Below are 11100 nucleotides of genomic sequence, written 5' to 3' on the forward strand. Positions count from 1 at the left end.
CTTGCCTTTCTCCTACAGGGTACAAGAATGAACATGAATAATTGTTGTTGAAGTAAAAGACTTCCAAGCCAGCCACCTGTAGAGACAGCAGCCACAAAACATGCCCTCATTCATGAGAACTGCTTGAGGAGACACGACAGTGGAGCTCTGGCTTCCCAGCAGCCACCTGAGGGAGATGTGGAGCTCAGAAGTACCAGTCCCAGCTCTACTCACCTGCCTCTAAGACAACGGCCGAGAAGTCCAGTGGCCACAGCCGCAGGTAGCCGTCTTCCGAACCCGTGGCACAGAAGGCTGAAGAGAGGCTAATACTGTTTATAGCAATCCCAGGGCCTGAAAACCCAAAAAACAACAGTACCTTGTACACTTGAAACAAGAAAACTCAAACTGAGGGTTGCCCAGTCCAATTGTCCACCCACACCAGCAGCTTAAGTCTCAGGACTCAAAACACGTCCAATTCCCATCCCTTTGCAGCACCCCTCTTTATCATTGTGCAACTCTTGCCAGGCACAGAAATTCCCTACCACTTGTTAAACCCTGCTGTATTTTTGCCTTGAACAGGATCTTGTGGCAAGGGATGTGTTAGATTAACCGCCTGAGATACAAAACCCTTTCATTTCCGTGTTCAAATTCTCTCTGCAGTGTAGTGACATGGGAGAGAGAACACAGATCTACAGAAACTGGGAGTCTTTTATTTAGGGTTTTTTTCTATTGGTCACAGCTCTGGCACGGGCCAGCACTGCTGCCAGAAGACACCCAAGGACATCATTTAATCTCCTTGCCCATGAAGTGAGAACCAGAGTTACAAACCTCTCAAAGGGACATGCCCTAGATTAATCAGCTCAATTTGCCAAAGCAAACTATGCACTAAGCTTTAAGATATCAGAGCAATCAAACTTGAAAGTGAATTCTTCCTGCTGTTAAAATTAATGGAAGAGCTGAAAGCTGTACTATTTAACATTCAGCAGCAAAGATTTCCCAAACACTCCATACAGGCCGAATAATGAAAAAATCTCCAAATTCATCTTTTTCGTTGGTCTGTTTGGCTTTTTCCATCTCTACATTAAGATTCCCATCAGCAAACGAAGACCTTGTTTCATGTTTCTAAAAGTAGTGTTTCTCTGAAAGTGCAATCAGCATTGAGAAAGCTAAAATTCTTTCTTCAAATGATACTTCGCTATACTAAGGAAGATTATTTGCGGTACTTAAGAAGCAAATAGCTAGCAAAGATTTAAGCAGCCTCAAATAACCCTTTGCAGTAGGTAAATAGCCAGTTTATTTTACCGGAGACTTGTCTGAATTACTTTGTGACGCTGATGATGGCACAGGTGCTCCCTGCCTGCAGACGCTCCTACCTGCGCCGCTGCCTGCCCGGGGCTGTGCGGGCAGGAGCCGCCGTGCGCTCCGCACACAGACGTTCTTGTAGTCCACCTCCAGGACGTGGCCGCTCCTGCTGCAGACGAAGCTGTGAAGCAGACAGAGCCTGGGCTGGCACCCCGGGGTGAAGAGGAACCGTGCCGGTGTGGCTGAGGAAAAGCTCAGCTGGGTTTACCCATTAAACTCTTTGCCTGATGGGAAGCAATTCTGGTTCATAGTAACCTAACAGGTCAACGCGTGTCTGAGGGCACCTTTCCCTGCGCTGCCCTACAAATCTACAACTCAGAGCTTCCTATTTTATTTCTTGCCCCTTTGAAACGTTAATTAGCAAAAGAGCTAAAAGCTCGGCACAGACTTCGGAAAGGAACCTCTCTCTGCCACAGGACACAGCCCGGGGGATGGCAGGGCCAGCAGAGCCGACAGACCTGCCTGTATGGAACAGTGTGTGGGATCAACAACAGGCTGCACAGGGGGGTTGTGGAGTCTCCTTCTCTGGAGACATTCAAAACCTGCCTGGACACCTTCCTGTGTAGCCTCATTTAAGTGTTCCTGCTCCGGCAGGGGGATTGGACTGGATGATCTTTTGAAGTCCCTTCCAATCCCTGACATTCTGTGATTCCGTGATCAACAAAGGTCTAGGTTTGGTGATTAAAATAAAACAACAAAAAAAACCATGTATCTGTCTCTATACAAGAGGATATGTACCACACTCCTCCCACTGCCTACAGAAGCTAACCACAAGCCTCAGGTTGGTGGCATTCACTAAATATGACAAGACATCAATACAGCAAGAGAAAAGACCCATTTCTTGGGCTATTCTGCAAGCAGCTGAGCTTCTTTTGGGAAGTGAAGCGTGCAGAGAAGAAAGGCTCTCCCAGCTCCAGAAGGCACTTATATTCTGCAGGGAAAACCCAGGCAAAATGCCATGCTCCCGCAGAGGAAGAGGAGGGGGCAGGAGGATGCTAAAGGCAGCCGAGAGCCCCAGATGGGTGACGGTGGAGCCCAGCAGCCCCTTACAGTGTGCGGTCCTCCGGCTCCCGCTCGGCCACGTGTCCCTCCTCGAAGGCCAGGTCGCTGAACTCCAGGGAATGGTACTCGCCCAGGTCGAGGGGACACGAGCGCAACGCTCCATTCCGCACTCGCCACAGCCTGATGTTGTCCCGGCCACACGACACCATCCTGTCCCAGGAGACACCACGTGAGGACCAGGGCAGGACTCTCCAAGCCCCTGGTGAAAGGTCAGTGCCCAAAGGGCCACCAGCTGACAGCGAGGACCAAGAATAGCAGTAGCAACTGGATGGCAGCAGCGGCACCACCATTCCCCCCATAGCTGGGCCAGAACCAAAGCTTTTGATTTATATTCTTTGCGTGCTACCTGGTATCATCAAAAAAAGCGATCTTCAAGGCCTGGATGTCCACATCTGTGTGTGCTTTGGCCAGCATGGCCACCTCTCCGCCACGGGACACCTGAGCAGTGTTCCACACCACCACCATCTAAAGCAAGAAGATACAATGGCAGAGCTGCTCAAACATGGAAACCTTGGCAACAAAAGGGCTTTTCATCACAGCAGCTGACCAGCTGCACAAACGGGAGCCTGCTCTGGAGCTGGGCACACAAAGTATTGATAACAGAATTGAAGCAGGCAAAAAATACTCTCTCACACAGAGGGTTTAGAACAGTCCAACAGCTTTGCAAAGCTTAATGGCAGTGTATTTATCTGGCATCCATAATTATAGGTTCTAAATCTCAGGGCTGCCTGGCAACAGGGTTTACACTTGGAAAGAAAATCCACAGAGGAGTGGGAACTCCCTCTGCCAAGACACAAGAGCTGAACTGGGACTGAGCTGGTCTGCGAGGAGGTAGCACGTGTGCAGCTGCACTGGCTCTCACAGCACCTTTCCCAAAGGAAAGGAGAACATGGGTGAAGAAATTAAGGCAATTTGATGTTCTGCATTTGAGAATGGTGTTAAAAACAGACCCAGCGTCACCTCAAAGGCCAGGGCAGGCTGAAGCATTGCGCTGGGAGAGATGCTCATAGCCAGCCCCCCAGGACCCATCTCAGCATCTCCCACCCAGGTCACAGATCGCTGCCATGTGCTGGGAAAAAAGAAACGGAGTGCTGTTTGCTTTTTTCCTGCAGGCGGTACGCAGTTAGCGACAGCACGGCTAATTGCTGGGGGCTGTCAATAAGGGATCAGTGGATGAAAACTGATAAAGTGAACCCCCCAGGCCCATGAAACAATTTTATTTTTGACTGCTACACGTGGGATCTGCGTCATCCCCTAGCTACATCGGTGGGTGGCAGCTTGAGTGCCCAGCATGCAATGCCTGTGATGCTCAGAACTGAAAGATTAAATCTCACATCTCACCCTAAATGCTATAAAAAAGGAATCTTTGGCTCTAGTCAGTGCTGAACCTCCCATTTAAATTCTCATTCCTTCACTGCATGCTTGCAAGCCTTCCAGCTCAAAATGCCACACAAACACGTGTCACCCTCAGCCTGGTGGCCCCAAACGGCTGTGGAGGTGGGTGGCAATGCTGCCTGTGAGCCTGCGGCAATCCCCACAAGGCGCAGGCAGAATCACACAGCCACCTTCAACACCCTGGCAGGGACCACACCAGAGACAGAAACAGCCCCAAACCTCAAGGCAAGCACATGTCTCATGCCATTTCCAAAACAATCTGTTTGCTTGCAGCCAAGGATCATGCATGCAGACACTCATAAGCATCAGGTAGAAGGGATGTATTTCTAAGCAGCTAATGAAAAAGGGATCTCCCTCTGGCTACAGTGAAGAGTGTGTCTAAGAAAGCCCAGAGCACAGGTTTGTCTGCAAAAAAACTATGTAATCTGGAGAACTGCCACGTCATGTTACTTGCTTGCAGGGAAGGGAAAACTCCAAAACGCAGGTTTCAGTTCTCACCGTTTTGCCGTGCCCATCCTTTCCGACACCACACAGAACTGTTCCACTGTAGGAAAAGCTGCAAGAAGAGGTCGCTTGGTGAAAAGCAGCTCCTTCTACACAAATGTGAATAAAAGTGGCAAATAAAAGGAGACAAGATCAGGGTATGGGGAGACAGCAAGATCTGTGGGATAAACTCAGGAGGGAGCTGGCAGTGAATCGGCTGTTCTGGGCCAGCTGCCAGCAGGTTTTGGTGATAAACACGGGTGGCTGAAGGAGAGCTGCAATTCATCCCTGCTTTATCACGCACCAGCAGCACAGAAAAGCTGCAACACTGATCCCAGCTGAATACATCCCTGCACCCGGGCCAAAACCCACCTCAGGGACAAGACGGAGCGGACGTGGCTTTTAAACACCGAGAGGCAGGTGCCCGTCGGGAAGTCCCAGACACGCACCACGCTCAGGGAACCAGCCTGCGCGGAAGCCAGCAAGGTGCTGCTCCCGTTGAAGGCCAGCGCCGCCACCTGCGGGAAGCACTGCGTTAGGGACTCTTGAGACAGACCAGGGGTGCTCCTGGGGTACGAGGACAGTGTTGCTGTACAGCTGTGTAAAGAGAGTTACGCTCACCTTATCTGTGTGTCCGATGAAGAACCTCTGCTCTCCGGTCTGGATCTGCAGGGTGACTATAACAGCGTGGCAGGGGTAGACCACCGCAGCGTTATCCCGAGTCCACAGTGCCTGCAGGACCAAGACAAAGGCGAGAGGGCTGCAGATCCTCCAGAGATGCCCCAGGTCCTAGGCTGGACCTGTGGAGATTTCTTCCACAGGAGATCTGCTGCACTTGTGCAGGTGAGAAGATGCTCTTCCATACAAGAACTCTTCTAACTTAAAAAGAAAAACTAAGAGCCCCACAGACATACTACTCAATTCAGTGGATTTACTGTACCAATCATCTCTACTACATGAACAGCAGACACAAGGAAAATAAGTTTTGGGCAGAACCTTGAACTGGCTGAACCAAAATAACCCTTTCTTCACCCTAATACAGACCGCAAGCTGGGCTCCTGCAAGGCGCAGTGCCCCACGGAAACAATCTAAACTACAGCTCTTCCTTTCCAGACTCCTACAAAGTGGCTCTAATTTTACCATATTAAAATGCAGAAGCCATGAGATCTGAAAGGCCCCATAATTTCTAATTCATCACCATAAGAGTAGAAGACCCGTGCACAAATGTAAGCTCATGTCCATCTGCTTTGGGGCCATTTTCCCCATCAAAAAGTGCAGGAAGGATGGCACTCAGCTGTCTTTTATGCTTCCAAAAAAATCAATCTGTGATTACACATATACTCCCCAAACCATCCAAGCTACTGACCCATTTGGTGCTGCAGCCTCCAAAGCCAATAATTGTTCTCAGCTTCAGGATGGGATCTGGTAAAAGCCTCTGGAAAAATAAAACAAACAACAGCACTGTTGCACTTGTGGTCGGACTGAGGTCCCCCATCCCCATTGCTCCTTCCTCTCTAAAGCACAGAGGCAGCTTTGAGTTCTCCCTTTTAGAGGGGATAACTTGAAAGTATTTAACCTGGCATAACTCAAATCTGGAAGGAAGAAGGAGCTGGGATTGCCCAGCATTAAACAGCTCACCCACCCAGGCTGGGGGTTCCAGCCAGCCCTTCCCAGCACCCTGGCCATGCCCAGAGAGAGCTGGCTGCTGCAGGCAGGACTGTCCCCTCACCCCACAGGCAGGGCTGTCCCCTCACCCCGCCGGCAGGGCTGTCCTGTCCCCTCACCCCGCGGGCAGGGCTGCTCTCTTACCCTGCAGGCAGGGACTCTCCTGCTGGCCAGCATGCCTGGTCCAGGGCCCTTCCCATACATGCTCTGGGCAAATTAGTAAACATACATTATTGGCTTAAAGTCAGTGCATTGAAACACAGGGTCCCTCTTTCAAGGCAAAGGGGTCTATAAGAAACATGGGGGCAGACTTTTTAACAGGGCCTGTTGCAACAGGACAAGAGGTGATGGTTTTAAACTAAAAGAGAGGAGATTCAGGCCAGACACAAGGAAGAAATTTTTTACACTGAGGGTGGTGAGACCCTGTCCCAGGTTGCCCAGAGAAGTGGCGGATGCCCCATCCTTGGAGACACCCCAGGCCAGGCTGGACAGGGCTCTGAGCAACCTGAGCTGGTGAAGATGTCCCTGCTCATGGCAGGGGTGGCACTGGATGAGCTTTGAAGGTCTCTTCCAACCCAAACCATTCTATGATTCTAAGGTACTAGTGGGAAGGAAAACTGCTAGTCAGAAAAACTAACCAGCAAAAGGAATCCATAGGATTAACTGAAGCTCCAGCCTGAAGCTTGTGTTCCCTCTCGCAAGCATCACCTGTTAACATGTCAAAGCCACCCTGGGGCTGCTGTGACTCCTCAGCGCTTCGCCTACCTCCTCTGAGCTGGCGGGCATGGCTTGGACAGTTCGCTCGCTCCGCTGGTGAGCGTACACGTGGATGCCACCATCACTGACTGCCGGTGACTGCCCAGTGTCACTCATACTGTGTGGTCTCTGGTTCTTCTCCAGCTCCTGCTCCACAGCAGGCCCAGCTCTTGGAGGCCCTGGGGCCATCAGGTGAACCTCAGGAATGCTTTTTGTAATTACAGGACACCGACGTGGCATCTGAGAAAGAGCAAAGACCCAGACAGAGATCAGCCTTCCACCCACTGCAAAGGCAGAGACAGGAGACAACTCATGTCACTCCTGAGCGACTCTTCACAGCGACACAAACAATGACAGAACAATATGGAAGGAGAGCAACCCTGTCAGTCCTAAACTTGGCCGTGGCCCAGCCAATCTCCCTGTGCTCCCACTGTTGTCCATGCACAGTTCATCTCCTCCAGATAGCAAAGCAAACCAGCAGTGAGGGCAACTGCCTGTAATTCTGACCCCACACACCACTCTGCTCCCTAAGGGCATCTGATCAAGTTCTTTAGTCTCCAGTCCTCATTCCCTATCTATAATTTGAAGACACAACTATTTGCTACCTCAGCCTGAGACAAGGATGATAGATGTCTGGAGATTACAAAGTACTTGGCATTTATCTTGTCTCTGTGCTACATCAGACTGAACCACCCAGTCATGAACTGCAGGGCTGCGACCAACAGACCGTGCCCAGATCAGGGGTCTGCCCTGCCTGGATCAGCTGTGAATGACAACAAGCAGCTCCTATGTCCTAAATAAAATAACTCAAAGACAATATGTGGAGAAAAAACTTCATGGGAGGCAGAAAGAAAGATGTTCCAGCCTCTTCCACAGTGCACTTACAGCTTTGGGACTGGTTATCTGATGGACGAGGGACAGTCGGTCACGGACTGCTTTGGTGAGCATCACCGACTGGGGTGGCTGGTGGGCAGTGTCCTCCGAGACTTGGTCACCTGGGTGACAGAAGGAGCAAGTTGGGCTCTTTTGGAAACCCCAGGCATCCACTCGGGATGGCACAGCCTGGGCTGCTGCCCCCAGCCTTCCCACCTGCCGCAGGGCCCTTCTGGATGGAGTCGTACAGCAGCTTGGACCCCTCGGGTGGGAACCTGAGCAAAGTCAGAGGAAGGTGCCGTGTTATCAAGATGCTGCACCAGCACCTGGGAAGCCAACGCGATAACTCACTGCCTGGCATAAAAGCCTCTTCACTGTCTCCTGTAAGATTCCCCCTCCTCCCCCAAATGCAGGGATAATAAAGCATCTCCCAGGTCTTATCTGGTCATTACTTTCCAGGGGTTAACTCGGCACTGTGTGCTTCAGACAACACCGCTAAGCTGATGACAGGGACGACCTGCAACTTGTGACTGACAGAGTTCTCTACGAAAACCCTCATCACTGTTGGGAGCCCAGTAGCGATGCTGAGGAAGGTTTACTTACACATGCCCCAGGCGAGGCCTTATGGCTCTGCAGCCCCTCTCAGACTGCTCTTTAACTAGCAAGAGACTGAAGCACTCCTAGAAAGAGCTATGGGAGCAATCCCAGCAAGAGAGGACTGGTGTTAACACCAGGCACAGTAGTGCTCTACAGCCTTTTTCCTGCCCCAAAACTTCACCACTATCAGCAGTTAAGCTTAGGCCAGGATAGATGTATTAACAACACCTAAATGCTGGAGCTGGGATGACCAAAATGTCTCCACTCAAATCCCAGGTTTGTCTGGATCTGTCATCCCCATCCTGCCTTCCCCCAAAGCACCAGGAGGTCTCGGAGCCGTGCTGGGTTCCAGCGCAGTCAGGAGCAGCCGTACCTGATGTAGTCATAGAGGTCGTGCCACTTCCCTCCCTTTGGCACAGGGAAAGCCATTTCCCGCGGCATGGGAGCGATGCCGCGGCAAGCCAGGTCGGCTTGCCGGGCCTCGGAGAAGGTCACACCTGGCAGCACAGGGACAGATAAAGAGAGTGAGTTCTCCAGCACCTGTGGAGCTGGGACATGGGCACAAAACACTTCCCTCCTTGAGAACACTTGAAAATCAAAGATTACAACCCCATGGTCTGTGACAAACTAACACACCTTTGCACAGGAACATTCCTGAAATTCTCAACCTCCAAGCTGCAGGGGTTCCATCCAAGCCAGGCTGGAGAAACCAGAGGCCACCCCAAGGTCCCAGCTCCTCACCTGGGTCGAACACCAAGTCACTCGTGCAGAGGTTTTTCACCAGCAGGTTGGCGCAGAGCTTGATGCTCTTCAGGTGACTGTAATGGCGGTTGAGGTAGAGGGAGAGGATGGAGCAGAGGTCGAGCACCAGGCAGGTCCAGCGCACGTCAGCAGGGGCTGCTCCCATGAGATCTGGGGAGGAGAGCAGCAGGTTGCAAAAGGGAAGCTGGGAAAAGATGCTACAGACCTTGGACCTTGCAGAACAGGAGACGCAACATTAATGTGGTTGAGTAAAAAGAATTTACCAGGTGAGACTTCTCCCAGACTTGGCTTGTCTGTGCCAAGACGGGAAATGGGAAAATGTGCCTTGGAGCTTGCTCCTGCAGCACAGGGGTGCGAAGGACAGACAAACAGCCCCACTGCCTCTGGGGGCTTGCACCCAACCTGACGCTGCACCCCACTGCTCAGGAGAATGGGGCTGGGAGACATCCTTCCTGGGAGCTCCAGCTCCCACCTTCCAGCTGCTCAGGGTCTCGGGCTCAGGACCACCACTCACTCTCCTCAAACGCACCAAGTCAACTTCTGAACTCAATTTATGTTCTAACAGTTTATTTTGGCGGTAGCATGCCAGCCTAGTCCCATCAGCACCACGAGCAGCACCAGCACCACGCACGCTCCTCACCGCGCCTGGATGTCCTGGCCGTGCGGTCATTCACCAAGCCAGCGGCTGCTCCACAGACAAAGGGGAACTGCAGCCAGGTGGCTGTGGATTTGAACTCCTTAAAGAGGGTGGAGAAAGAGATGCGAACCACCTGATGTTCCTGAGCAAGACAGAGACACACGGAGCTTTAGTCACCCTGGTGGCTTTGGCAGGGAAATGCTGCAGAGGAGAAGCTGTGTGGCTGTGTCCCTTCTGCGTCCCCTCTCCCCGGCAGAGATGCCATGAGGATGGAAACCATCTCCAATTTGGGGTAACCCACCAGCAGCAACAAGGACCAGCCAAGTTCTGCACTCCCCAAGTGCAGAAGACCACAGCTGCCACAACCCCTGCTCCTTTAATCAGGCCATGACACTAACGACAGTGGTTTAATGAGGCCACCTTGTGTCACGTACCTCAGTGGTGACATCCAGGTGGATGACAAAGTGCTTGCGGGGCAGGGGCCTGAAGAGCAGGTAGAGGTAGCGTCCTGCCAGCCCCAGCGACTGCGTCCCGGTGCGGGGCAGCTGTAGGTAGCTGCTGGCGGGGCTGGAGCCCCGGATCCGGTAGACAGTTCCCTTCAGCCTCGTGTCCTTCCAGAACCACGGAGAGGGGTGAAGGGGAGGGGGGTGTCAGCGCTGCCCACCTATGGCCGGTGCCATCCCCCACCCCATGACGCCAGTGCCCCCGTTACCGTGAGAGCGGTCACGTCCCCCTCCCTGGCCGAACGCTTCCACTCCTCCACGCGAAAGTGCTTGAAGACGTTGAGGTAGGGGCGCTGCCAGGCTGCCGGTACCGGGATTGGTGGGGGGACGGTACTCCCCACCCCGACACCCCCCATTGCCCCTGTAGCGGGGACCCTATTGACGCACCCGTGACCCCAGGTCCCCTTCTCTGATGTCACCCCGCTATCTTCGTATCTCAAGTCTCCCCAGCGCTGGTACCATTTTCACGACCCAAGCCCCGCTGGCAGCCCCGCTACCCCCATGCTACGAGCCCTCCAGCCCCGGTAACGCCCCCACCCTCCACCCCCAGTGCCGCCCCCGTTATCTCTGTGCTCCGAGTCCCCCCAGCTCCGGTGTTGCCCCGACTCCGGTGACAGCCCCAGTAATTCCGTGCTCCGAGTCCTCCCGCCCCGGTGACGCCCCCGTTACTTTCGCGCCCCGAGCCTCCCCGTGCCCCGAGCTCCTCAGACCCCGTGACGCCCCCGGTATCTCCGTGCACCGAGTCCTCCCAGATCCGGTGACCCCCGCCCCCGCCGCTACCTGCCGCCATGGCGCGCGCCGCACGCTCAACCGTCCCGCGCGGCCGCCGCCAATCCGCGCGCACCTCCCGCCGCCACGCCCCGCGGGGGGGCGGGGAGACATGTCACGTGGTCCCGCATCGCCCCGCCTCTTCGGAATGTACCCCCCGCGGCCGCTGTCCCGGGGCGGGGCGGGGCGGGACGGGGAGCTTCGGGGCGATCGCGGGAGGGGCGGAAACGAGCGCTCGGGGACTTTATTTGAACGGGA

At 53.5% G+C, this 11100-nt stretch overlaps 1 protein-coding gene across 1 annotated transcript in view; it reads right to left on the reverse strand.

Moving 5' to 3' along the window:
* The window catches only part of WDR90 (WD repeat domain 90), a gene marked incomplete at both ends in the record, with an annotated part of 29739 nt that extends 18875 nt beyond the window's left edge, over nucleotides 1–10864 (reverse strand). The window contains 18 exons of the mRNA XM_080353976.1: nucleotides 214–330; nucleotides 1353–1462; nucleotides 2392–2553; nucleotides 2750–2868; nucleotides 4297–4354; nucleotides 4654–4799; nucleotides 4903–5013; nucleotides 5648–5716; nucleotides 6091–6153; nucleotides 6712–6942; nucleotides 7588–7697; nucleotides 7792–7850; nucleotides 8546–8669; nucleotides 8914–9084; nucleotides 9575–9713; nucleotides 10006–10182; nucleotides 10284–10435; nucleotides 10744–10864. Coding sequence (XP_080210102.1) covers nucleotides 214–330; nucleotides 1353–1462; nucleotides 2392–2553; nucleotides 2750–2868; nucleotides 4297–4354; nucleotides 4654–4799; nucleotides 4903–5013; nucleotides 5648–5716; nucleotides 6091–6153; nucleotides 6712–6942; nucleotides 7588–7697; nucleotides 7792–7850; nucleotides 8546–8669; nucleotides 8914–9084; nucleotides 9575–9713; nucleotides 10006–10182; nucleotides 10284–10435; nucleotides 10744–10864 — 2239 coding nt within the window. The remainder of the gene's footprint in view (nucleotides 1–213; nucleotides 331–1352; nucleotides 1463–2391; nucleotides 2554–2749; nucleotides 2869–4296; nucleotides 4355–4653; nucleotides 4800–4902; nucleotides 5014–5647; nucleotides 5717–6090; nucleotides 6154–6711; nucleotides 6943–7587; nucleotides 7698–7791; nucleotides 7851–8545; nucleotides 8670–8913; nucleotides 9085–9574; nucleotides 9714–10005; nucleotides 10183–10283; nucleotides 10436–10743) is intronic.
* Between the last annotated feature and the right edge of the window lie 236 nt (nucleotides 10865–11100).

This window comes from Nesoenas mayeri (assembly GCF_963082525.1).
Source record: "Nesoenas mayeri genome assembly, chromosome: 15".
NCBI lineage: Eukaryota > Metazoa > Chordata > Aves > Columbiformes > Columbidae > Nesoenas > Nesoenas mayeri.